Below are 27,245 nucleotides of genomic sequence, written 5' to 3'. Positions count from 1 at the left end.
TGTTCTAATTCTCCCAACATTCAACTCTCCCATGACACTCATCATGTCACTGCCCTGTGCTACCTGAACTTCCAGTCAGCCATACCTCACGTTATGTCTGTGATGGAGCTCTGTCCACTTCTAGTAGCAATCTGTGTTCCTAATGTGGACCATCCGGATGCCACTGCATGATGTGGGTTGTGTGTTAACTGCAAACTGCAAACAGGATGGTTTGCTCAAGGTTTGCTGTCAAACAAAGATAATTATAAAAAACACAATCATCAGCCAGAAGCATTAGTACTGAACTCAAGTCAACGGGCATTTCTATTCCCAGACAGGAGAGCCAGCATACTGTTCTAAAGGGCTTCAGTTCAGTTCTCAATAAAGCCCCTCCCCAGCTCATTCCAGATTTCAACTCAGAATTCAAAAATTTTGGACATTCAGTTTATAACAACAAGCATCTACTTCCTAGCGTGCTGCTTATTATGCAGGTGCAATTGCCAACGCTGAGCTCCTAGAACTCCTCCCAACTGGAAAAACATCCAGACAGTGGGACACTAGGATTCGTGTCACCCGGTGCGGGAGGCCTGTGCATCACCCCATGCAGTGGGCGGGGCAACGCCCCAGGTGGTGGGTGTGGCGATGTACCATTGCCCCGCCCCCACTGCTTTTTTGGCTGTACCTTTTGTTAGAACACAGATATTTCAATGCGGTTTGTTTCATTGCATTCTGCATGAAATTACGCATTGATTGATATATAACATGATGGGATTATTCCTCCAAACTCTGATTTTAGTGATTTTGAAAACTTGTAGAGTCTCTCTCACACACACACACCCTCCTGTATCAACTTACTAACACCTTATTGCAGCAGTTCTCAAACCTTTAGCACTGGGACCCACTTTTTAGAATGACAATCTGTCCAGGACCCATTAGAAGTGATATCATGGCCAGAAGTGACATCATCAAGCAAATTAAATTAAATAATTATAAATATTAAAATAAAAGAAATAATTAAATAACAGGGAGCCAGTCCTGTTCTACCAAGTGAATCTACTCTGAAGTAAGTCCCATTGTGGTCAATGGGGCTTACTCTCAGGAAAGTGTGGGTAGGATTGCAGCCTATGCATGTCTACTCTGAAGTAAGTACCATAGTGGTCAATAGGGCTTACTCTGTAGTCTGCTTGCAATAACAAGCCCCCAAAAAGAATCAGTGAGACTTCCAGCCCTCCCCAGTGCCCAGTTAAAGTTCTTCTATTTCAAGCAGATCAAGATAAAGACCCACCTGGCTTTGCAAGTGCAAAATAGAAAACTTCCCCTTACCAGCTGTAGTCTCTTTTTGGTTCTTTTTAGGGGGGGGGGCTGCCTTCTGGAGCAGCTCCATCAGATCAGGACCATTCTGGTGTCCTCACATTCCCCTTTGCCTGGCCTGACCACCAGCCAAGGCCCATCTGCCTACTTGCGAGTAAACGCAATCGTGAGGCTGCTTCGCTTTCCATAGGGCTCAATAGGGCAGCTGGGAAGCAGGGACCTCCTTCTCGGGTGTTTTTGGGAGCTGCAGTCATTGGATCAGGACCATTCTGACATTGTTGGGAGTCCTCTCAGCCTGCCCTTTCCAAAAGACTAAGGCAAGTCTGCCTACTCGCGAGTAAACGCAGCCACATGGCTTCGTTTCAATAGACTCGCAGCTGGGAGGGAGGGACCTCCTTCTTGTGTTTTGGGGGGCTGCATTCATTGGATCGGGACCATTCTGGTGTCATTGGAATCCCCTCAGCCTGCCCTTTCCAACGGACCATGGCATGTACGCCTACTCGTGAGTAAACGGGCAATACAGCTCACTTTCACTTTCTATAGGGACCCATGCATTTTTTCCTTCCGTTTTTTTGGCCATAACTTTTGAACGAAAGAAGCGATTTCAATTCTGTTTTTTGCATTGCACTCTGCTGGACATTCTGCATTATAAAATGCAGGGTAGCCCCTAATGCCGCGATGTTAGCGCGTCACCCCCAAAGCACATCACCCCCCAGCGTGTCACCCAGTGCAGTCCGCACCCCCTAGCAACACCACTGCATCCAGATTGTGCATTTGAAAAGTGTGCAAAAGCTTACAACTTTTCAAGAGAGAATTATATAAAGTTTTATCATTGCCTGTTATGTAATTGAAGGATAAAAAACAAGAATAATTAGCAGAAGACTCAGGTTACCAATAGCCTGAGCACAGTAACTTCTGCTTTATTTTTCCATTTCAACCCTACATGCAGAGATTGTTTAGCTTGCGAGCTATTTTAAATAACCAGCCAGTGTAATAAAATATACAATTTTATGTGAAATCATTTCACAGACACAAACACAGCTAACCTTCTAATTCAACAACATCTGAGAAAATGGAAATTTGCCTTCCACAACACACCATACTGCTATGTTTATTATCAGTCAATGTGCTTCTGGTTTGTTCCCAGAGTTCAACGACATAAATAAATGCCTTAAACTTCAGAAGCCTACTGACTGCATAGTGCTACATAAGAAGAGCCCCGCTGGATCAGGTCAAAGATCCATCTAGTCCAGCTTCCTGTATCTCACAGTGGTCCATTAAATGCTTCAGGGGGCACACAAGACAACAAGACACCATCTGCATCCCGGTGCCCTCCCCTGCATCTGGCATTCTGAGGTAGCCTACCTCCGAAACCAGGAGCTTGCACATACCTACCATGACTTGTAACCCACGACGAACGTTTCCTCCAGAAATTTATCCAATATTCTCTTAAAGGCATCTAGCCAAGATGCAGTCACTACTTCCTGTGGAAAGGAGTTCCACAAGCTAATTACACGCTGGGTAAAGAAATATTTTCTTTTGTCTCTCCCGACACTCAACTTTAGTGGATGTTGCCTGGTTCTGGTGTTATCTGAAATGGAAAAGAATCTCTCTCTATCCATCCCCAGCATAATTTTGTATGTCTCAATCATACATGTCGTCCCCCCAACACCTCTTTTCTAGAATGAAGAGCCCCAAATGCTGTAGCCTTTCCTCATATGGAAAGTGCTTGAGCCCAGTAATCATTTTTGTTGCTCTCCTCTGCACCTTTTCCATTTGCACTGCATCCTTTTTGAGATGTAGCAACCAGAACTGGACACAATACTCCAGTATAGCCTTGCCATCAATTTGTACAATTGCATAATAATATTAGCCATTTTATTCTCAATTACTTTTCTAATGATCACAAGCATGGGATTAGCTAAATATGCCTGGTCAGTCTTCTTGCCCAACTTACTTGATTTTATTAGACAATTGTGCTTAATAAGTTAATATTACTAGATAATTCATCTGAATAGGCTAAAACCAGGCACATTGGCCCAGAAACCAAATGCAAACAGATAATTATCAGCACGGAGTTTTGGATGAAAAAAGAAAATGAAACAATAACAAGATCAATTTTACTATCCAAGTTTGAGTACATGTGAAATTAGAAGAGCCACTCAATGATCCAGAGTAACCATTCACAGTTTCAGTCACAAACAAAACAATTATGGGTTACAAGCCATGTGTATGTGCAACCTCCTGATTTTGAAAATGGGCTATGTCAGAAAGCCAGATACAAGGGAGGGCACCAGGATGAGGTCTCTTGTTATCTGGCGTGTTCCCTGGGGCATTTGGTGGGCCGCTGTGAGATGCAGGAAGCTGGACCAGATGGGCCTATGGCCTGATCCAGTAGGGCTGTTCTTATGTTCTAATTTTGCCAGTTGCAAAGAATGTAATTATGCAAATCATATGGTTCAAGCCAATTGTTTTCTCTGCAATTCAAGATGCGATAGAAAAATTTGTTCAAAGTCTCAGAGAACTCGGGTTTTCATCTATTAATTTTCTAGTACCCAGCCTTCAACGTATTTACATGGAAAGTCAGACTCTGGATCAGTTCACAAGTAACGATAATGGTTTGGCAGTAAAGGGTCATCCCCTGAGATTACGCACTCGTTTCTTACCCACACACTTGAAATCAAACAAGTAGACAGGAAGCTGCCTTGTACTGATTCAGACAAGGGATCTTCAAACATTTCAGTATGAGAGCCACATCATACATTTGACCCATTTTCGTGGTCTGGGGAAAAACTAGTTTTATAAATGAATGAATGAAATTTATCTAAACAATGAAAAGATTAGAACAGCCATTTTCAACCACTGTGCCATGGCAAACTGGTACGCCAGGAGTGGTCCACAGGTGTGCCACAGGAATTTGGGGGAAGGTCACTTATTAGTAGGGCCAAAGGGGGATGTGAGCCCCCCATTGGCTGCATGGTGTGCCTTGTCAATTGTGAAAAACGTGATGGTGTGCCTTGACAATTTTAGTACCTTGTCAGTGTGCCGTGAGATGAAAAAGATTAGAAATCGCTGGATTAGAACTCTCTTTTAAAATTCTTATGATTAAGATTTGTGCAAAGATGATTGTCACTCACAGAGATTATGAAAGAAGCAGGGCCTGATGTGAGTCGTGTATACAGGGCAGAGTAGAGTATCACATGGCCTGAAGTCTGTGCCTGATCCGTTGCAGAAACTCGGTTTGTTGTGATTTGTTCACACACAGGCAAAAATGATGCTGTTTCCTCACGGCTATCATTTTATGGTGCTGCTGTGAAGTCAAAATGTGGAAACCTAATTTGTTTTATCAGCAGGACTAAGGTTAACTGAATAATGACAGTTTGAGGGACTTAAAGTCTCCGCCCCAGGTGGATGAGATTGAGGTTAGCTAGGCCAACACCACCCTGGTCATCTTGAAAGGAACGTGGGGGGCAAAACTGCAAGTTCTGACTGTCCGGTTGCATGGCTGGGGACAAAATATTTAAGTTGCTGCAGGCTGAATAACATCTGTAGGCCATGGCTTGGAGACCCCCATCATGTTCAGGGCTCCTGACCGTTACTGAGGTGACTCTCTGTGGCTTCGGACACGGGCTTTCCTGAGCTGGTCTAGAGACAGGGGGCTGAAGTATGGAGGTTTTGCGGGTGCTCCTCCGACCAGTCCAGGTCACCCACCTAACTCTCCACATTACTTCCAGGTTTGTGTTTGGTTGAGACTCCTAGCTGTTGCAGAAGCAGCAAGAGAGCTGGACTTGTCCTCTAAGCAATCCTGCAGCCAACCTCAGACCAAGCACAAGCCGCAGTGCATCCCAGACCAGGGCACAGCTGAAGGACTGGTCTGAGCCATTTGGTGCCGAGCCACGTGCCCCACGTGTCGCTTCCGAACAACGCTGCTTGAACTGCCCTGCAGCTCCAGCCCGCCAAGGAAGTCCCTGCGCAAGAGCTGCCGCAGCTGGAGCACTGCATGTTCAGCTGCCCGGATGGGGAACCTGCCTGCAGCACCCAGCTGTGGTCAGGTACCCAAGCGCATAAGCGCTGCCTCTGCTCCAGAGGCACACCTGGTAGAGAATGCCCGTTGCCCTTGTCTGGCGAGACCCCCATACACTCAGTTGCTCATTTGGCCTTGCAAGGTGCTCCCTGCCTGGCCCATACAGTCCTCACTCGCCAGAGGAGGATATGGGGACAGGTGGGCAGATCCTCTGGGGCTGAGTGGGGCCGCTCGCACCCAGGAGTGGTGCGGGAAGGGGAGTTCCCATCCACGGCCGCAGCTGAACCAGCAGTTCCCCAGCGTTCTTTTTGAACCTGCCTCGTCCTCCAAACGTGACTGACCGTCTTCCACTGCAGCCTGTGCTCCTTGAGAGCTCAGCCTCCCCACAGCAATCCTGAGAAGCAGGCAGGCAGGCAGGGGCCTGCTTGCTGCTGAGCTCAGCTGCCTCTGGGCGCTCCGATGGCTGCTGCGGAGACCTTCTGTGGCGGGGAAGGCCAGGAGAACCGGGGCTCTGAGCAGGGCTGCCCGACTGTCCAGCCAGCAGGGAAGGGCGAGCGCCGGTGGAGCGGGCGCAGGGGACTGGCTGGAGAGGAGCCCAGATCAGGTCCGCCCGCGGAGGCGCCCCGCTCAGCTGGGCCTGGAGCAGGGCTCCCGCCTGGGGCCTCCGCGGCGCACACGGCTGCGCGCTCGGGAAGGGGGTGCAGCGCCCCAGGCGCGTTCGGAGCCGGGCCTTCCGCGCTCCCGCAGCGGCCAGCGAGTCCTCCTTCGCTGGCGCCAGCAGGCGCTGCCGTCCCGCGAGGGCGCCCGCGCAACAGCGGCGCAAGGAGCGGCCTTGGCGGGCCGGCCGGAGCTGCCGCCGCATCTACAGGGTGCGGCCCGGCGATGCGGGCTCCGCACACAGCAGGCGCTCCCCTCGCCGCCGCCGCCGCCGCCGCCAGCCCCTTCGCGGGCGCCCAGGACGGACTGGCGGCGCCTCTGCCCCGGCTCCCGGCCAGGGCGGCGGCGGCTGCTCCGCCTGCGCGCCAGCTGCGGGGAAGGGAGCCGGCCGGGGCGGCGCTGCGGCCTCCTACCTGTTGTTGCGGAGGCTGCTCAGCACGCACAGCACCAGCTCCAAGTAGGTCCGCAGCAGCTCCAGCCAGCGCGGGCATAGCGGCGGCGGCGCCTCCCCGCCGGCGCCCGCGGGCCGCGGCCGCTCGCGCTCCTCCTCCTCGGGCGCCGCGGCCTGGTCGCGCCCGGGGCCGGGGCCGGGGCCGGGGCCGGGGCCCGGGTAGTTGTCGGCGGCGAAGTGCAGGCGCAGGTCGCGCACGAACCAGCCGCACTTGCGCATGAGGAAGTCGAGGCGCGGCCGCTCGGCGGGGCTCACGCGCAGGCTGAGCCGCAGCCGCGGCCACAGCGCCGGGTAGAAGAGGCAGGAGCGCCAGTGCGCGCAGGCCGCCGAGGCCCGCAGCCGGTCGGGCGCGCCCAGGAACGAGAAGATGTGCACCACCAGCTCGCTGGGCAGCGAGCCCGCGCCCGCCGCCCCGGACATCGCGCCCGCCCGCCAGCCAGGCCCGGCCCGGCCCGCCGGCGCAGCCCTCCGCCGCCGCCTGCGCAGCGCCCGCGACAACAACATCGATGACGGAGGGCCGCCCGCCCGCGCATGCGCCGCGCCCAGGCCCCGCCCCTCTCCGGAGCCCCGGGCCCCCGCGAGCAGTCCCGGGCCGGAGCGGCGTCAGCCCCCGCCGGGCAGGCGGGCGGGCGGGCCTCGCCCCGAAGCGCAGCAGCGAGCCGGGGCGGCAGCGGGGTGCTGGCGCAGGCAGGTCGCCGGGGAAGCGGCGGAGGCGCTTCCGCAGGGCCCCGGGACCGAGCCCTGGCCGCCCCCGCCGGCCGCGCTCCCGCGAGGAAGCGTCCGGCGCCCCGCCCGGGAGAGACCCTGCGCACTCGGAGCCGCCGGGCCGCCTGGTCGGGCTCCCTGCGCGCCGCGGGCCCAGCAGGCGCCCAGGGAGACCTGCGCCGGGGCCCCCGCGGCTGGCGGTCGGAGCGACCCGTGCCGGGCTCCTCCGGAAGCCTTCCAGTCCCGCCGGGCAGGAGGCGGCACCGCGTCCCGCGCAGGGAGTTCCGCAGACGAACTCCTGAGCGGAGAAATCTCCGCGCCCGCGGCTGCCCGGCAGGCAGGCGCCCGCCCGCCCCGCGCCTCGTTCCCGGGCCCAAGAGCCCAAGCGCCGCGCGGCCCCCTCCCGGGGAGCGTCGCCTCGGCCGCCCTCCCGCGCCGGCCCGGCCCGGCCCCGGCAGTCCCGGTGGAGACGGGGCCAGGACCGGGCGCGGCTCCTAACCCTCAGGGTGGCGCAGAAGGGCCGCCGCTCCGGCCCCAGGGCAGGCCGCGCCCCCTTTCCCGGGCGGGCGCCGCGGCGTCCCCGGAGCCTGGTGAGGCCCGGCGGTGCTGGGAGCGAGCGGGCCCGAAGCACCGCGCCGGCCGGCGCCCCCGCCCCCTTCTCAGGCTGCGGCGTCCGGCGCCGCGTGTCGCCATGACGACGCCTGCCGGAGGGAGGGGGAGGGACTCCGCAGACTGGCACCCGGCAGGCGGCGCTCGCGGGCGAGGCGGCTCCGCAGGGGGCCGGTCGCCTCGCTCGTCCCTGCCCAGGCCGCGCCCCGCTGCTTCCGCGCGAGGGCTCGGGACGGGCGCCGGGGCTTCCGGTGCGCGTCACTTCCGGGCGGCTCTGAGATGCCGGTAAGGAGCCCCGTCCCGGGAGAAGAGGGCGCCCCCCGGGGGAGCGCCGTGCCGGGCAGCGGCTCCCCCGCCTGTCCGCAGTCGGGGCCGCGCCGGGCTTCGCGGGCTCTCTGCGCGGCCGGGGCCTGCGTGCGGCTCTGGCCGAGCGAGGGCGCGCTTCCTGCCGGCCCCTCGCGGGGTGCCCTCGGCCGCAGGCCGGGGCGGGGCCGTCTCTGGAGCGCCCCCAGAGCAGACCCGGGGCCGTCGCTGCCGGGCGCCTGCGGCCTCCGGCCGGCCTCGCGACCCCCCAGAAGCAGCTGGGACCCTCCGGCGTCCCCTGGTGCGCGCGCGGGGCTCCCGCGGGCCGCCTCCCTCGCGGGGCGCTCGGCGGTTGGTCTCCGCAGCTGCTGCCCTGCTTTCCCTCCCAGGTGGCGGCGAGCGGCTGCGCTCCACGGCTTCTTCCCGGAAGACCCCCGCAGGGCCGGGAGGCCTGCCCCGGAGCCCGCCCGCGTGAGCGCCGAGCCTCCTGCCTCCGGTCTGCCTGGCGGCTGGGAAGCTGGAGTCGATGTTATCGGATGAGCTGGAGTCCAAGCCAGAGGTAGGGCCAAGGGCTGCCCCGCAGCCCCCTTGCGCCTGAGGCGGCTCTGACCCTCTCCCTGGTCAGCAGCACCAGAGTCGCACCCGCAGGAGGTCGCTCGACTTCGCTGCGGAAAGTGTTCACGGCCCTTGAAGTCCTCAAAGTCGGGTCCGGGCTCAGCAGGCCTGCTGTGGCTCTGGGAGTGCCCACGAATTGAGGAGAATGTTCTGCAGCTTCTGATGGTAACCCTGCAGATGCCCGATCTCATCTGATCTCAGAAGCTAAGCAGGGTCAGGCCTGGTTAGTCCTTGGATGGGAGACCGCCTGGGAATACTGGGTGCTGTAGGCTTATACCAGAGTCTTTCGAGACTGAAGGTTACCAACCACTCTGATGGTCTGGTGCTGCCAGATCTTTCTAGGCCAGGGGAAGGAGGGAGAGAGGCCAGGCCTGCCTGTGCCCAGGTGACCCGCGGGGAGGGCTGTGTGCTCCCTGAAACACCTGCTTCCCAGGACAGAAGCTCCCTCCCAAATCAAGCCCCTCCCGGCTTCCTTCTCTGTTGGCGACCCTCTTTCTGTGCCTCCCCTCAGCTTAACAGCTTTTGCTACTTTGATGTTTGGAGGACCAGCTGCTCCAGCAGCGAAGACAGCGGCTGTTGTTGTTGTTAACTTTATTTCTATCCCACAGGGACCCAAGGCGGCTTACAACAAAGGTTAAAAACATTAATTAAAAACATAATTTAAAAACAAGATAAAACATATTTGCAGAACACGTCTTAAAAACAGCAGTCAGATAAAGGTGTAGAAGAGCACAGAGCAGCAGTTCCAGATCTGTAACCAGGTATTAAAAGATGCTTAAAAATGATGCTAAAAAGGCCAGGAACTCAGAAGTTTTATCTAAACAGAAGAGTCTTCAGGCCTTGCCAGAAAGTTTCAAGAGAGGGAGCAGTTCGTAAGTCAAGGGGGAGGGAATTCCATAGCGTTGGTGCTACTATTGAGAAGGCCCCATTTCTTGCCGCCGCCCCACATACCTCCCTGGGTGGCGGCACTTGTAAAAAGGCCTTCTCTGATGACTTAAGAGGATGAGCCGGATTGTATGGGAGTAGACAATCTCTAAGGTACCCTGGCCCAGAGCAGTGTAGGGCTTTAAAGGTCAGAACCAGCACCTAGAATTGGGCCTAGAAACGAATGGGCAGCCAGTGCAGCTGCTGGAGAAGCGGGCTGACAAAGTCAAACCACCTACCTCCAGTAACTATCCAGGCCACAGCATTCTGCACTAATTGTCCTCCATTTTAAGCTGCAGTGTTGGCAGGCCCATGACCCACCAGAAATGGGTCACGACCCACAGTTTGGGAACCACTGATCACTGGCATTCCTGGCCACCCTGCCACCCCAGGCAGTGCATAAAAATACCACCCCCTGACCAGAAGTCAGTGGCATAGCTGGAAGGTGTGCTGCCCTGAGGCACACCTTCGTGGACTGCTCCCTGATTGGGCTGCCCCCTCTGAACATGATCGAAGCTGCGCTGTGTGTTCTGATCATATCACCATAATTACTTCCAGAATTAGCACTGACCTGAGGGATGCCCTCTTCTTTCTCCTTTTTGAAAAAGGGGCTCTCACAGCTTCTATTGCACGATTATGCTCCTTCTTCCATTTTAAGAAAACTAGAGGAAGGCAATCAGATCAGCCTGGATTGGCGCAAAATTTAAGATCTGTTCTACTGTATATTATAACAATGGATAGTTGTGACTTAGGCAAAAAAACTGGATTGGTAACATGACCTGCCATTACCATGAAACGTAAACGTGGTGTACATACCATTACGTAAACGTGGTGTAGCAGGATAGCAAGAATTCAGAATTTGAGTAATGAGGAAGTAACTGACATACAGAGTTGGTGGCCTCTTATTGTATGTATGTTGGGTCCCAAATCCAATCTAATTTGATACCTTTTATAACTAAATGCAAGACTGATACTGATTCTTAAATTTATTGAATGGGATGAGAGAAAAATTAACAAAACGAATCGACTAGCTTACAGGGGGCCCAATCCTATCCAATTTTCCAGGGCCAGTGCAGTGGTGTCAATGGGGTGTGCACTGCATCCTTTAGTGGGGTGGCAGTCACAGAGGCCTCCTCAAGGTAAGGGAACATTTGTTCCCTTACCTCCAGGCTGCATTGCAGCTGCACCGGTACTAGAAAGTTGGATAGGATTGGGCCCTAAGTGGCCATGCTACAGAGCTAATGATTTGCTATGACCTTTGCTTTTTTTTCTCCCCCCAGCTGCTGGTTCAGTTTGTTCAGAACACATCTATTCCACTAGGACAGGGGCTTGTGGAATCAGAACCTAAAGATATTACTTGTCTGTCTCTCCTTCCCATTACTGAATCTCCAGAATGCAACCGGCTGATGTTGCCAGGTAAAACCGGAAACTGACCAGTAAAGAAATGGTATCTTATGACACAGGGAGAACCCTGTATTGAAACCCTAAACCAACAATGAAAGAATGTGGTGGTGTAGCTAGAGTGTTGATTTTGGGTGTGGGAACCTCCTTTTGTATACTATGAGTGAGTTTGCTCCATGGATGAATTGCGAAATATAAAAGTAATAAAGGTGGGAGAATTCTGGCCAAGTTGTTAGCAGTTTTGTCCTAAACACTACATTTACTGTTGAAGATGCTGCGTTTGTTATTGGTTTTCAGTCTTTGTTCTGAATGATGAGCTTCATCCCTTAAAAGTTTCATTCTCTTCATCAGATGACTCTCCAAGTCACACCAGCCTCTCCAAGGACGTTTCCTCTTCTGCTGTCTTGCGAAGCCTCCAGGTGAATGTTGGCCCCGATGGCGAGGAGGCGAGGGCACAAACCATTCAGAAAGCGCCTGAGCTTCTACCCAACGCGGATACTTCAAGCTTACTACAAGACCTTCAACCCACTGATAGCACTTCCTTTATTCTCCTCAATTTAACACGAACAGGTATGTTTGTTTCTGCTCCAGCATTTAGTTTAAATTTCCATCATTTGTTAAAATGCAAAGGTTGCATGTCATCCATGACATGTTTTTTTGAAACGAATGGGATCATTTAACGATACGTAGCTGGAAACTTTCGCTGCAGATATTGTAGGAAGGAAGAGGCGTAAGCTTTTCAGCATCCAATGAAACCACCTCTTCTCTAGGCCTAGGTTCTCCTTCGGAGCATTTGGTGTTTGTCCAGGATGAAGCAGAAGATTCTGGAAATGACTTCTTCTCCACTGACAGCACAGACAGCAGCACCCCCTGGTTTCTTCGTGTACAAGAACTAGCCCACGACAGCTTGATTGCTGCCACTCGAGCACAACTTGCCAAGAATGCCAAAGCAAGCAATAATGGTAAGAAGTTTTGGTCACTTCCATCAGGTTTTTAATTCAAGGAATCAGTTAAATTAGTTCAAGCAATTGTATGAACCTTTTCTGTTTATGGAAAACTAATGTTAAAGTTTTCAGTCTGAAATTTAGGAACAGCCAGCATAGCGCCGCTTGGGTTTTTACTGTATTGATACTTTTATTGCTTAGCGATCTTCCGCCTAATGAGGAGGCTCTTAATGAGACAATCAGTGGGTCTCCAGTAGCCTGTGCAGCAAGCGTCTGTTTACACAACAAAGAGCTTCTTAATGAGGCAATCAAGTCATCCATAGCCTTCAGCAGAGTGTCTATTTATGCAACAAAGAAGAGGTTCTTAATGAGGCAGTCCCTAATCCTAAGTCTCCAGTAGCCTGCGCAGTGAGTGTCTGGCAGGGCGTGTCTATTTACACAACAAAGGCACTAGTTGGGTTGAATGTTTGCATAAGGATGGGGATCCTAACCCTATCCCTGTAAAGTACAACTGGTACTTAAAAAAAGGTCCGCAGACAGATACTCCATCATCCCCTTCCGGTTGTGCATGGTTAATTGGTTGGGACAGAAAGTAAGACAGCTTTGAAAGTACTGTGGTGTGTAGGTGAATGATGCCTGCTTCAGGATGCAGATCTCCTCCACCTGCACAACATTGTGCTCAACAGGTTTTGCATTGCAGTCCATGTTCTAATTAACGATCCCTAGATTATGTGAGAATAGAGCTAGATCAGGGCAAAAGTCTTGTTGGACCGTGTTGGTGGCTGCTGAGCCATCAAAATAAATAAAGACTATAAACAGTCAGCCCAGCAAGGCAAGATGAGTAGCATCAGCCTTGTTGCTTGGTCAGTGGAGATTTTTCCTTTGTGTGATGCACACCACCTTCCTCCATGGTCATAGCAAGAACACTATGAGGGCTTTCTTAGTTTCAAGTTATTTATCTTTCTTGTTGGCATCCTTCAGTCTCGGAAGACTGTGGTATCGCGCTCTGAATAGTGGTTCTGGAACAGAGTGTCCTCTCCAGTGCGCGAAGCCTGGGTAAAGTAGGTATGGAGGATAGGCTGTTACCCATGCAGCAAATCCCCCCTCTCCACGTCGCTGAAATTGTCCAATGGAAAGGCAGAAACCAATACGGTTGGTTCCAGCGGTGTTGCAGGAGTTACCAGAAGTGACTGTGTTCAGCCATGAACTGCCTCAGGGATTCCGGCTCCGGATTTTGCCTCGAGGTTGACTCCTGAAGCCTCTTCCACAACTGGATGTAGCCACAATAATAATAACAATAATAAACTTTATTTATATCCCGCCCTTCTCCCCAAAGGGACCCAGGGCGGCTCACAACAGATTAAAAACATAATTTAACCACAAATAAAAACATATTAAAAACACATTAACATATACCCATAAAAACCCTAGTCAGATAAAAAGTCAGATAAAAAGAGCAAAACGTAGCAAATCAGAGGAATCAGGCCTGTAAAAATACTAAAAGATACAGAAAAGATGTTTAAAAAGGCCATGCACTCAGAAGGCTTCTTTAAACAAAAATGTCTTTAGGCCTCGCCGAAAAGTCTCAAGAGAGGGAGCCATTCTCAAGTCAAGGGGAAGGGAGTTCCACAAGGTGCCACAAGGCAGTGGAGGTTTGGGATCAGAGTTTTCCTTCTCTCAGATGAGCTAATGAGTCCCATCTACCCGATGGCTGTTTAGTCGCCTCTTACGACAAGTACAGCCAAACTGAGGGCCTATTCTTATCCCCAGCCCCAGGGGAACAGTTATTAGTTATTTAGAATAGTTAATTATTTATCACTGTGTTGAAAATTCCTGATTTCCCCCCTACATTTCCCTCCCTGTTTTGGAGCTTTCTAACCCCTGAGAGGCTTTAGTGAGCTGAAAGGGCTGCTGGACCATTGAGTCCCACATGGCTACTAATCCTGTTACTAACCCTACAGCTAGTGCTGCAGCAGTTCCCAACCTTTAGGGGACCATGGGCCACTGAGACAAACATTGGAATTGTCGTGGACCACATGCAACCTCCTTCATCCCTATCACACAAAAAGTACAGTTCAATTTGGTAGCCCATAGGGGAGTGCTCGGCAAGACACTGGAAATGTCATTTGCAGGGGGAGTCCATTCTTTGTGGTGGTCCATGGGATAGCATCTCGCCTAGTGAGTACCAGAAAGGGTGGAGAATGGACCCTCCCACAGCTGGCACTTCAGCAAGCACTGGACCGTCAGCGAAGACGGAGAATGGACTATCTACCGCCACAACCAAAACTTGGGGAGTGCTAACTTGGGGAGACACTGGAATTGATCAAAGGTGATCTTTTTTTTTCCTGAGACCTCGGGGATCACTTTTCAGGGTCTCACAGACCACGTGTCCGCCCAGACCACAGGTTGGGAATCACTGCAATAGGGGGACCACAGTCATGTGGTTGTACATGCACATCATGGCTTGTAACCCATAATGGACTTTTCCTCCAGGAACTTGTCCAATCCCCTCTTAAAAGCATCTAGATCAAATGCCATCACCACTTGGTTTGTGGCAAGGAGTTCCACAGACCAACCGCACACTGAGTAAAGAAATATTTTCTTTTGTCTGTTCTAACTCTCCCAACACTCAGTTTTGGGGGATGTCCAAATCTGGCTTCATGGTGCTATGATGCCATGTTCTGGTGACTGCAACAACTACCGTGGCATCTCTCTCCTTAGCGTTGTAGGAAAGTTGTTTGCCCGAGTTGCACTAAAGAGGCTCCAGGTACTTGCAGAGAGCGTTTATCCAGAATCACAGTGTGGATTCCGAGCCAACAGGTCCACCACTGATATGGTATTCTCCCTTAGACAACTGCAGGAGAAATGCAGGGAACAACGACAGCCACTCTTTATAGCCTTCATAGATCTCACAAAGGCTTTCGACCTGGTCAGCAGGGATGGCCTCTTCAAGATTCTCCCCAAGATTGGATGTCCACCCAGGCTCCTCAGCATCATCAGATCCTTCCACAAGGACATGAAGGGCACTGTTGTCTTTGATGGCTCCACATCACACCCCTTTGACATCCGAAGCGGCGTGAAGCAGGGCTGTGTTCTTGCACCAACCTTGTTTGGGATCTTCTTCGCTGTCCTGCTGAAGCAGGCCTTTGGAACTACAACAGAAGGCATCTATCTCCGGACCAGATCAGATGGAAAGCTCTTCAGCCTCTCCAGACTGAGAGCAAAGTCCAAAGTCCAGCTGAAATGTCTGCGTGACTTCCTCTTTGCCGACGATGCAGCTATCACTACCCACTCTGCCAAAGATCTCCAGCAGCTCATGGATCGTTTTAGCAAGGCCTGCCAAGATTTTGGACTGACAATCAGCCTGAAGAAAACACAGGTCATGGTTCAGGATGTGGACTTACCTCCCTGCATTACAATCTCTGCACATGAACTGGAGGTTGTCCATGACTTTGTGTACCTTGGCTCAACGATCTCTGACACTCTTTCTCTCGATACCGAGCTAAACAAACGCATCGGTAAAGCAGCTACCACGTTTTCCGGACTCACAAAGAGAGTCTGGTCCAACAAGAAGCTGACGGAACATACCAAGATCCAGGTCTACAGAGCTTGCGTCCTGAGTACACTTCTGTACTGCAGCGAGTCATGGACTCTTCACTCACAACAGGAGAGGAAACTGAATGCTTTCCACATGCGCTGTCTCCGACATATTCTCGGCATCACCTGGCAGGACAAAGTTTCAAACAACACAGTCCTGGAACGTGCTGGAATCCCTAGCATGTATGCACTACTGAAACAGAGACGCCTGCGTTGGCTCGGTCATGTCGTGAGAATGGATGATGGCCGGATCCCAAAGGATCTCCTCTATGGAGAACTCGTGCAAGGAAAGCGCCCTACAGGTAGACCACAGCTGCGATACAAGGACATCTGCAAGAGGGATCTGAAGGCCTTAGGAGTGGACCTCAACAAGTGGGAAACCCTGGCCTCTGAGCGGCCCGCTTGGAGGCAGGCTGTGCAACATGGCCTTTCCTGTTGCAGTGACCCTGCACCACAGGACAGAGCAAGGATAGCTCGAGGGATTCTTCTGCTGTTAAATTCTCTGACTTCGTGGCCTGGCGAGCCATGGCTTCCATGAAGGAGGGTTGTCTAATGTTTGGTGGTTCTTTTTGCTCTAACAGAGCTGGTGCAGAAGGGGAAGGAGGAGAAATACAAGGGCTTTTAGAAGGAGCATTGTTACTCTACTGCCCTGGTGGCTCTGGCTTTGGAGTGCAGCTTTTGACAGCATTTAAACAAAGATGCCACAAACGAAGAACTTGAATAGAAGCCCGGGGTTCTTTATGTAAAGTTTCTCCTATACGTTCCCAATCGTGTACCCTAAAAGTGCCTGCCTCCGGATACCATGGGCATTGTTCTCCAATTATGCGCACTAAGTCTGTGACCTCCTGCGAGGAAACAGAATGCTGTGCTTTTCGGAGGAGGAACCGTAAGTCATTGCGATGATGCTCTTGCTCAGCCGAAAGGCTGGAATCCATACTCACCTGGGATCCCGAAGGATGATTGACGCGTCTGTAACCTGTGCAAGGCGAGGTGAGCGGGCTGTAGTCTGCGTGGCCCCTGTTTCAGGGTCAGATGAAGCAATGACTGGGAGGTAACCAGGGACAAGCTGCTTGATATAGAAAAGAACAAGGCAGCTTGTCTACTGTACCTGACTGTTGCAGAGGGTCCCTGTTCGGGCGCCAGATGTTGCAGTGACCCTTGGGGGAGCAACCAAGCCCCCAGGCTAGGTTGCTGAATAAGTGCAGGAAAGAATCAAGGAGCCAAGGAAGAGACGAGAGACAGACTTTTAGATTCAAAGCAGAGAGAGAGAAAAAGCTGATTCTACTAGCCTCCTCCTGCGTTTTTATTGTACTTGCAACATTAACAGCTACGTTCAGTTCTCAGATAAAGCCACATTAGAATCTCATACAGGGGTGAGAACAATGGGTGCTTCTTTTCTCAGAGTGCTCTATCAGCTATTGTCACACTTCAGCTTGGGAACTAGCAGCCTTGTCGGTTTGGCGTTTAACAAGGGGGGTTTGCCCGCAATTGCCATCGCACCAAGGCTTTCTGTGTGCTTCTGCTTAAGCACTTGAAAATACCACACTTTCCCAGTTTGAAGAGACACTTAGCCAACAGTCTGAGGCTAAGAGGCAAAGAAGGAAGGCCCATAGCCAGGGAGACAGGCCAGGGACAGACTGCACTTGCTCCTGGTGTGGAAGGGATTGTCACTCCCGAATCGGCCTTTTCAGCCACACTAGACGCTGTGCCAGAACCACCTTTCAGAGCGCGATACCATAGTCTTTCGAGACTGAAGGTTGCCAACTAACCTAACCAATGCCATGTTCACTATGGGATTCCTGATTGGCTGAGACTCTAGAGCAGGTGTGCCACAGGGCCAGGTGAGGCAGGCAGCAGGGGGGGGAGGAGAGAAAAGCAGCTGCTTTGACCCTCATGCTGCAGCCGGCAAAAAAGGAGCAGCCGCAGTTGCTTTGCATCTCCTGCTGCTGAGAAGAAGGTAGCAAATGAGAGGATCCTCATTTACCTGGGAGTAAGCCCTGTTGACTATTATGAAGCTTACTTCTGAGTAGACATGCCTAGGATTGGGTATCAAGTCCAGGCAGAGAAGTCCCGAGTGAGAACGAGGGAGGCAGGAGCAGGCAAGCAGGTAGGAAGGGAGCGAGTCTGCTGAGGCCACCAGCCCAAGAACTGGCTGGCTAAAAGGGTCCTGGTGCCACAGTTTGCCTGCAACTCCCCAAAGGCCCTCCCTGCCTTGTCTTTTGCCTTTTAGGGGAAGGGCGTTGGGTCACAATCCTATCCACACTTACCTGGGAGTAAGCCCCATTGACTATAGTGGGGCTTACTTCTGAGTAGACATTGCCTAGGCTAGGGCTTGTGGTCGCACTCTTTTTTCTTAAGTACAGGAGCAGGCAATTGGCACTTCTCCCCACCCCACTCCCTCCCACAGGCACATCCCCCCAAATCTCATAATCGCAGTTAGCACCTCTCGTAGTGTCCCTCCCTTCACTCTTCTGCACCTTTCAAAGGTCCACAGTCACTTTCCTCACATTCTGCCCCCGCCCCCATTCTAGCTGAATCCTGCCCTTCTTTCAGTCATGTGTCTTCTTTGCCCCTCACCCCACTATGTACTCAGTCTGACCTCTCTTTGCCAGCACATTCTGGCATTACACTTCAATAACAACATTTTTCCTCCTTTCCAGAATCACATATACTCCAAACTTCATACTCCCCAAACTTCTTGTGAGTCTTTGGCTGCAATCCTAACCACACTTCCCTGAGAGTAAGCCCCATTGAACAAAATAGGACTTACTTCTGAGTAGACCTGGTTAGGATCGTGCCCTTTGTCATGCAGTGATTTAATTGTATTAATGGAAAATAAATTGTAATGTGCTGCAGACACCCGACCATAAGTTGACCCCACAGATAAGTCGAGGGAAGGTTTTGAGCCAACACCCTCGGATAAGTCGGGGGTTAAACTTAGGGGGGTGTCTGACTATAGTTTTGTCTGATTTTACCCAAGGCCAGATCCTGAAAAATAACCTACCACTAATTGTCTCTAATTTATTAAAAACATAGTAAAAGATCATAAGATACATTTTTATTCTTTTTTAAATTCTGGTCTTTACCACCTTTTTGTAAACACTATCAGAGTAAGTGCACTGTAAACTACATACCAGTAAAACAGTGGTTCCCAACCTGGTATTCACATACTCCCAGGGACACTCAACAGGACCTTTAGGAGTACTTGAAAAAGAATGGCAGAAAAAGGCAGGCCGTGCTCCAGAATGCCTTGCAAGGCAGGAATGAAAGACCTTGAAAGCCCTACCAATAGCTAGTTTTTGGTCATCAATTCATCTATGAACCAGTGATTGAAAACCAGCACAGTAAAAAAGCTGAAACATAATAGGGAAAGTGATCAATCACCCAGAATTTCTCAGTACACTTCTGGTGTAAGACAGTGCAAAGGCAGAATCTTCTGTTCCTCAAACAGATAAAAAGAGAAAATACTGTGATGAATACATGAAGTCTGGGTTTTCATAGAGAGGAGATGAGGACTTGTATTATTACAAACATTTTGCTAATATGAAGGGTACAATTTATTATTGCCAAGGGATATGCTAGTGAAAAAGGTTGGGAACCACTGCAGGAGATCCACCTTTAAGGTGTCTGGTGTGTTAAGCCAGAAGCTCTATGTACAACATACAACCCATAACACATAACTGAGAGTGTGCAATTCAGTTCACAGCAGAGAGATGAGATATTTGCAACCCTTGCCCTTGTTACTCAGAAGTAGACCCACTGCTCTCCATGGGTGTTATTCTTAAGTAATGGTGCACTGAATTGCAGCCTGGGAAGGAGAGTCCCATCCTGGTGTTTCCAAAAACAGACCTGCTTTGCAAGCATTTGCCAAGCAGAACCAGGCTGCAGCAGAGGGAAGGAGAAGAAAAGGTTAACTTTGGCTGGAATGTCCCTGGAAAGGAACTAGAGCAACTAAGGAGGTGCCTGCCTGAGCTGAGCTGAGAAAGGAAACTGTTCAGAGTTGAAAGGCTCTGCCCTCTGATTGACCCGGAGGATTACTTGGCAAAAAGTTCAGTATCTATGGTAGTAATTTAATGCAAGTAAAAAACTGGTAGTGTGCCTTGACAATTTTAGTGCCTTGTCAGTGTGCCGTGAGCTGAAAAAAGGTTGAAAATGGCTGCTCTAGAGTGAAGAGAATCTCTTAAGTTGGGTGGGGAATGCATTAGCAACAGCAAGTGAAGGGAACAATGAGAGAAAAAATGCATAGAAGAGTGGGAGTTTTTTTCCCATTTGCTTCCCCTGAATTGACCACTTTTGTCATAAAAACTGAGCATTGTGACAGTTTGCAGCAGTACTAACTTGACAGGTGGAGAAAGCAGCATCAACTTTATAGAGCTGGTTAAACAGCACTAAGCAGTATAGCAAGTTTCTAGGCTAGTCTCATTTCTGAGTCCAGGCGACTCTTGCCTTTGTGCCTGACGCGAGTATCATACTTTTTCTCTTCCTTCTAGGTGAAAGTGTTCATGTTTGCTCAGCAGAATCGCAACCGAAAGAATCCAGCCCCACCCCACACCTTCCCCGTGTGGAGAAAAAACTGAAATGCACAGTGGAAGGCTGTGATCGAACCTTTGTGTGGCCAGCTCACTTCAAATACCACCTAAAAACCCACAGGTGCAGAGACTTGTTGTTATAGCTGTGACTCTGCAGAACTCTGTGGATTGCAGGGGTATTTCTGCAGTGCATTATTGGTTCCTTCTGTGGAGCAATCTATTCTTCAAATAGAGGGACACTCGACCAAGAAGGGATCTCTCTCAGTCAAGGGTGCACGTTGAAGTCTGTTCTTGAAATGCATGGGAGCTTCTGGTGGTTGCAGATGCTGGCCAGACCCCTGCATGAGCTAGGAAGAGATCAGAACATATGAAGCTGCCGGATGCTTGATCTGTCTGGCTCAGCATTGTTGTTGCTGACTGGCAGTGGCTTTCCAGGGTCTCGGGCAGGAATTTGTCACTGTCCTACCTGGAGACTGAACCTGGAACCTTCTGAATGCAAACTGTGCATTCTGGGACTGAGTTGTGCCTCCCTCCCCCCAAACTGAATTGCTAAGTTGCTTCTTTAAACAGCCCATTAACCTTAATTGAATTAATTTAGCTGCAAATAATGATTTGTGTTTTCAACATGAGAGAGCCATTTTGCTTCATATCTATAACTTTTCAAAAATGAAATTCAGTGATGACTTTCAGTGCTGCTCCTGAATTATGCACTTATTTTGGTATAAGGCAGAGGGTTCCCGAACTGTGCGTCGCAGTGTCCTTGCACTCCCTGGGGAGTCACAGGCTGGCTGGCAGCGAGGCTGCATGGGAAGCTCTGCTTGGCAGGCAAAGCTCTTGTGTGTGGTTTTTGCACACTTGGAAAGGCCCGCCCACCCAGACCCTCTTACCAGCCATTTCCAGCATTACTGGCTTGGGAGACCTTGGGAATGACGGCAGTGGAGGGGGAGATGCTGCTGCACGGGGCACACCCCTGTAAATCATATGAAGGCAAGTCATGTGAGTGGAGCTCTGCTCAGGGAAGCTGCCTCCACACCATTTGGAAGGCTTCCCCCTTGTCTTGTATGGCATGCCCACCCAGTGCCCTGCATGTCGGACCATTCCCAAGTGCTCGCCTACCCCTCAGGAGCAGTTTTTCAGGGGGGCATTGGGTGAACATTGTGCAAGTCTCTACTAGGATAGGAAGTAAAGTAGGTGTCTCATCTGGTTGTGAAAGGGAGTGGGGAGGCAGTGGGGACTGTATTTCTCCAAAGGATAACTTGCTTGAAGTGAAATGTCTAATAGTCTCATGAAAGTTATTCTGTTTTCCAGGAATGACCGTTCCTTCATCTGTCCTGCAAAAGATTGTGGGAAAAGTTTCTATGTCCTACAGAGGCTAAAAGTGCACATGAGAACACATAATGGTGAGAAACCCTTCATCTGCTCTGAATTAGGCTGTGGGAAACAATTCACAACAGCTGGCAATCTGAAGAATCATCTGCGGATTCATACTGGTGTGTGTTCCTTTTTTTCCCTCCCCTTTTCCCAGAGTTTTCTTATTCCAGTATTTAAATGTTTCTAAACTTATTAAAAAGTTACAGAGTCACACAGACTTCTGTTAGGCATAGCTCATTCATTTCCATCACTATATAGCCCACAATTTGGACCATGATAGTGCTGGAAAAGGAAATGAGAAATTTCTTCATAAATTTAAGTATGTTAAAAACTGAGGTGGTCACATATTGTCTGTCCGTTATGAAAGGAGTAGTTAACGTTCGGTATATCTTGTCCTTGTTAAGTCACGACCTGGATGAAAATAAATGTCAGTGGCCTAGATCAGGGGTCTCTACACCTTTTGGCCGAAGGGCCGCATCAAATAGCAGGTACAGTGTCGAGGGCTGGAAAAAAAATTAAATAATAAAATTTAAATAAATACATTAAAGATGGAACTTGGATGAATTAATAAATTAACGGGCTCAAATGCCCAGGATTTCTCCAAGCACCAACACAGCCCAAGAAATAAAGCACTCACTTAAATGCCCCCCTTCCCCCACCCCGAAGCACAACTCCAGTTGTGTTTGGTCAACTGGGCCAGAGGCTCTTAGGGGATCAGAGGCTGGTCACGGGCTGCATCTGACCCCCAGGCCGGGGTTTGGAGACCTCTGGCCTAGATTATAAACTGAGCTAATTACGACTAAATCCATTGAAATTAATAGGTCTTAGTTGTGACTCAGGACCCAGCCCTATCCAACTTTCCAGCGCTGATGCAACTGTGCCAGTGGGCCTTGTGCTTCATCCTGTGGTGGTGGGGCAGCCACTGAGTGGGTGGTGGTGGGGTGGTGGGGCAGCCCTATCTTCTCCAAGATAGGGAACAAATGTTGCTGCAAATGGGGCTGCATTGTGGCTTCAGTGGTGCTGGATAGTTGAATAGGACTGGATTGTAAGTTTCTCAGTTATGACTAAATTTACGATACAGCCCTAGGAAATATTTAGGAAACGCCATGTATCGACGTTTCAGCGACTGGCCAAGTGCATATAAGATGGTGATCCCGCTGAATTCATGGGCTAACTGCCTTCCTGACTCAACTGGCTAGCCAGAGCTTCATGCATTTTCCATGCACACTTTCCTCAGCTAGCGACCTGCTTTCTGGTTTCCTGGCCCCGCAAGGCATTCTGTAGTGTTACAGGCATTCTGGGCCATGATACAACTGTCATTATCAGTTGTCCAGGTGATGACAGATGTGCCTAATAACAGGATTTGCAGAACATACCCCCATTGTTAGTTGGCACATACCTGTATGCATTTCACTTGATAGTAAAAGTGAGATGTTTTGAAAGGTGAAACCATACTCTGAAATTGAATTCCATAGTGATAGGCATGAGATGGCAAACAGAGTTCAGGATGGAGTTTGAGTCTTGATCTGAGTTCCAGGAAGAGCAGTGTCCAAAGTTGACATGGGCTATTTGAGGTCCAGTGCTGGTACCTGTCAATGTGAACAGGCGGGGTTGTCCTGAGTTGTGCTGTCTGCCATCAGCTGGCCATGATTAAATGTAAGGGCATAGTATAATAGAAAATTATTCAAGAAAAAATTACGTCACGTGTCCTCTTGGGGCTTGTTTTATTTTAAAGTTGAATTTTCTTTTGGGATGGAGAGGTTGCTTAAGAACACATTTTAAAAGATGACAACCATAACTAGCAGTAAGCTCACAGGTTTATCAGAGGGCCGAACTCCGAGTAGCACAGAATTTTGTGTAGGGCAACAGTGGTGGTACAAACCAGCTAAATTGCAGGGGAGTGATAGATCTGAAGGTATTAATGGAGAGAAATTCACCAGCAATGTTCCAAGACTGATTCTTGGCTGTACCTGGATTCCCTTGTGTGAGCCATGGACTCTGATGGACAGGTATTTGTTCTCCAAGTTTCACTAACCTATTAATAGCCAATAAATAAGCAAACTTCAAAGGGAATCTGTGAGTGGACTCTGGAAGCTGCAGCTTGAAGTCAGAATAGAAGTATCTGGAGGACATGTGCTATTTAAGTGGACTGTTCAATGAAGTCGAGCAAACACCCTAACTGTAATTATTTATTGGAACCCAGGGGAAAAGCCCTTCTTGTGTGAAGCTCAGGGCTGTGGTCGTTCCTTTGCTGAATACTCCAGCCTTCGGAAACACCTGGTTGTCCATTCAGGTAAGGGAATTCTTTAGATGACACCTGTCGAGAGAGCTATTGGTTCCTAGTTCCCATTGAACAATGATCTGTATTGTTCTCTTTTGGTTCTTGGCTAACCTTCTGGTTATTATAACTCGAAGGGGCACATCAAACTTGGCAGTGGTCAAGGGGGCTTTTGCCCAGCTTCAGTTGCTCTCTGCCTGAGTAGGTTGGACCTGACCATACTTGTCCATGTGGGCCTTAGTGACATCCAGGTTATAGTACTGTAATACATTCTGTGTGGAGCTATGTTGAATGAAGACTGTTGACGGAGAAGGCAGTGGCCTGTGTAGTGAATGGAGCTCAGCTGTTTGATTCTGTTGAACTGATGCTCCAGTGGCTGTGTTAGCTGCCAATTGATTTTCGGGCCCAACTCAGGCTGCTGGTTTAAATCCCTTAATGACTTGGGAGCAAGGTTCTTGCAGGACCACCTTCTCCTGTACATTCCAGCCCACGCTGCAGTGGGAGTTCTGCTGTTTGTGCTGCTCCCTACGGAGATTGAGAGTGTATTGCAACTAGAAGTGTGGCCTTGTTGGCTGCATCACCCTGGGTGTGGAACTGCCTCCCGTGTGATTTGAAAACTGCCCCCTCCCTGGAGGCGTTCCAGCATAGGCGGAAATTTTTATTTTTTTGCAGTTGGTGTTTTCATTAGTTGCTTCTCACTGTTGGGTCCCACCTTTCTTGTGGTGGTCTCTTATTTTTGCTGTGTGAATATTTTTAGTGCCACTTTTTTATTGATTTGGAAAATATGTATCCTGCCTTTCCCATGCTGAAGCAAGGCAGCTTACAAAGTTCCACAATAAAATGCACAATGTATCAAAACAAGTGAAATCATTAACAAAGTGATAAGATCCTGGGGGAGGGAACTATTTGGTCCTGAAGGAGGCAGCAGAGCCAAAACACCATTACAGAGGGCAGACAGCAAGCCATCACCCAAACACTTCAATGCTGCTGTTTCTGTGGCTAGATGTTGATTTCTTTTCCCGTGATTGTTTTTCCTACTGCTTTTATTGCTGCTGGTTTTATACATATGTATTATTTTACTATTGTCTGCTGCTCCTTAATTTGGGTTTAGAATGTTAAATGATAGTTTTAAATAGATTTTATGTATAGTTGATGATGGCTGCCTTGAGTGTTCATGGTAGTGGGAAAAAGTCTGGATAAAAATATATTAAATAAATAAAATTACAATTTACTTAACTGACACAATTTTACTATTGTAAAATCTCACGTATCCAGACCTATAACCTTTATATGATGAAAGATTTCAAAATGTTTTGGACGTATGGACTTGAGAGTCCAAAGGACAATGAATGCTTTTTTAACATACCTTAATTTGACTTTGAAAACAAGATACATTTTTTGCTACATTAAAAACTAGTCATATTTTGCACACATGCATCTCCATTGATTTCAGTGCTTTTGGATTTAATGGACTCGGGCAGTAACAGACACCATTTCCTTCCCCATTGAGTATTCACTGTGCTTAAATTCCTGGCAATTATCTGTGAATTTAGTAAGCAAGCCTTTTTAACTAGTCTGCGGTGTCGAGAGGGAGAAAAAAACTTTCAGGGCAGTCATTTCACTCACCGCAGATACCCGCCCATAAGTTGACCCCACAGATAAGTAGAGGGCAGGTTCTTAAGCCAAAAAATCATGGAATTTTCTATGACCCTCAGATAAATCGGGAGTTAAGCTTGGGGGGGGGGGTCCGACTACAGTTTTGTCTGGTTTTACCTGAGGCCGGATCCTGAAAAATAACCTACCACTAATTGCTACCTAAGAACTGTAGTCTCTAATTTATTAAAAACATAGTAAAAGATCATAAGATACATTTTTATTCTTTTTAAATTCTGGTCTTCACGGCCTTTTTGTAAACACTCTCAGAGTAAGTGCACTGTAAACAACACACCAGTAGAACAGTGGTTCCCAACCTGGGATTCATGTACTCCCAGGGACACTCAACAGAACCTTTAGGGGTACTTGAAAAAGAATGGAATAATGGCAGAAAAAGGCAGGCCGTGCTCCAGAATGCCTTTCAAGAACCAGGAAGGGAGGTAGCTAGTTGGCTGTGAAAGCCCCATCAATAGCTAGTTTTTGGTCATCAATTCATGTATGAACCGGTGATTGAAAACCAGCACAGTAAAAAATCTGAAACATAATATGGAAAGTGATCAATCACCCAGAATTTCTCAGCACACTTCTGGTGCAAAACAGTGCAAAGGCAGAGTCTTCTGTTCTTCAAATAGAGGAAAAGAGAAAATATGTGATGAATACATGATGTCTAGGCTTTCATATAGAGAAGATGAGGGCTTGTATTATTAATTACAAGCATTTTGCAAATATGAAGGGTACAAGCCAAGGGATATGCAAGTGCAAAAGGTTGGGAACCACTGCAGGAGATCCATGAATCAAATCCACCTTTAAGGTGTCTGGTGTGTTAAGCCAGAAGCTCTACATACAACCCATAACACATAACTGGGAGTGTGCAGTTCAATTCACAGCAGAGAGATGCAGCTGCATGTATTTGCAACCCTTTTTACTCAGAAGTAGACCCACTGCTTTCCATGGGTGTTGTTATTAAGTAATGGTGCATTGAATTGTAGCCTGGGACTTTGCTTCAAATGGAAAGGAGGATCTCATCCTGGTGTGGAAAAAAAACAGCTCTCTGCTAAATGCAAAACAGAACCAGGCTGCCACAGCATTTGCAAAAGGAGAATAACAGGTTAACTTTGGCTGGAAAGTTACTATAGAAACAAATGAGCTCTGCATTGCTTCTACTGAGCTTGCTTTAGCAAGAATCTAAACTTTTCAGAGTTGAAAAGCCCTGCCCTCTGATTGACCCAGAGAACTCAAAGCAAAGCTAAATATTTAACTCCTTGCTTTAGTAGTTCTTCCTGCCTCTTATTTCAGGAATCAAGCCCCACCAATGCCAAATCTGTGGAAAGACATTTTCTCAGAGTGGTAGTAGGAACGTGCATATGAAGAAACATCAGTCCAGCGCTGGAACAGCTAGCACTAGACAACATGAACAACCAGGTAGGGATTAAATGGGATGGGGCAGTATGCATGGGTGGTCCTTAGTAGTGGTGAGACGGAGATCAGAGCCTGTTCTTCAGTAGGATCATGAGGGTGAAATGGAACTTCTGCGGAGAGGGTGTGGGAATTGGGCACATGCAGGGATTCCACTAGCCACTAGACTAGAGTTGGGTGAAAACCTTTAAGCAGCAGCAGCAAGAATGTTTGACTGCTGAATGGGGAAGTTTCCTGGTTTGATGAACCATCAGTCTGAACCACCAGACTGATCTTTGTTAGTGAAGTCTTTGCATCTCAAGTGCATGCATGTCTTTGGTAAGGACAGCCATCCTGCTCGGTCACTTTCTCCTCAAACTGAGCCTATCTGCATCTCAAGGCCCCCAAGTTTCATGCTAAAAGTAGAGGGCCCCACAGAGGAAATTTGAGGCTGCGTGAGAAACAAAGCTTCATTTGTGTGGTATGAAGTCCCTTTCTC

General features: G+C 49.6%; 2 protein-coding genes across 4 annotated transcripts in view; one reads left to right on the top strand and one right to left on the bottom strand.

Moving 5' to 3' along the window:
* Positions 1-6,848, bottom strand: part of FBXO33 (F-box protein 33) — a 33,973-nt gene extending 27,125 nt beyond the window's left edge. Inside the window, exon 1 of the mRNA XM_066634710.1 lies at positions 6,385-6,848. Within this exon, the coding sequence (XP_066490807.1) occupies positions 6,385-6,842 (458 nt within the window). The 5' untranslated portion in view covers positions 6,843-6,848. The remainder of the gene's footprint in view (positions 1-6,384) is intronic.
* Positions 6,849-7,933: 1,085 nt separating this feature from the next.
* ZNF410 (zinc finger protein 410) overlaps positions 7,934-27,245 on the top strand; it is a 22,106-nt gene continuing 2,794 nt past the window's right edge. For 2 of the 3 annotated variants that reach the window (XM_066612389.1, XM_066612391.1), the window contains exons 1-9: positions 7,934-8,021; positions 8,429-8,598; positions 10,859-10,994; positions 11,331-11,549; positions 11,750-11,941; positions 20,011-20,170; positions 21,358-21,539; positions 23,624-23,713; positions 26,648-26,773. In XM_066612389.1, coding sequence (XP_066468486.1) covers positions 8,566-8,598; positions 10,859-10,994; positions 11,331-11,549; positions 11,750-11,941; positions 20,011-20,170; positions 21,358-21,539; positions 23,624-23,713; positions 26,648-26,773 — 1,138 coding nt within the window. In that variant the 5' untranslated portion in view covers positions 7,934-8,021; positions 8,429-8,565. Of the gene's footprint in view, positions 8,022-8,190; positions 8,599-10,858; positions 10,995-11,330; positions 11,550-11,749; positions 11,942-20,010; positions 20,171-21,357; positions 21,540-23,623; positions 23,714-26,647; positions 26,774-27,245 lie in introns of those variants that run through there. The other variant, XM_066612390.1, reaches the window with a different exon arrangement.

This window comes from Tiliqua scincoides, chromosome 1 (genome assembly GCF_035046505.1).
Source record: "Tiliqua scincoides isolate rTilSci1 chromosome 1, rTilSci1.hap2, whole genome shotgun sequence".
Lineage (NCBI taxonomy): Eukaryota > Metazoa > Chordata > Lepidosauria > Squamata > Scincidae > Tiliqua > Tiliqua scincoides.
Note: the sequence above shows the minus strand (reverse complement) of the source record. Positions and strands in the feature narration are given on the sequence as shown.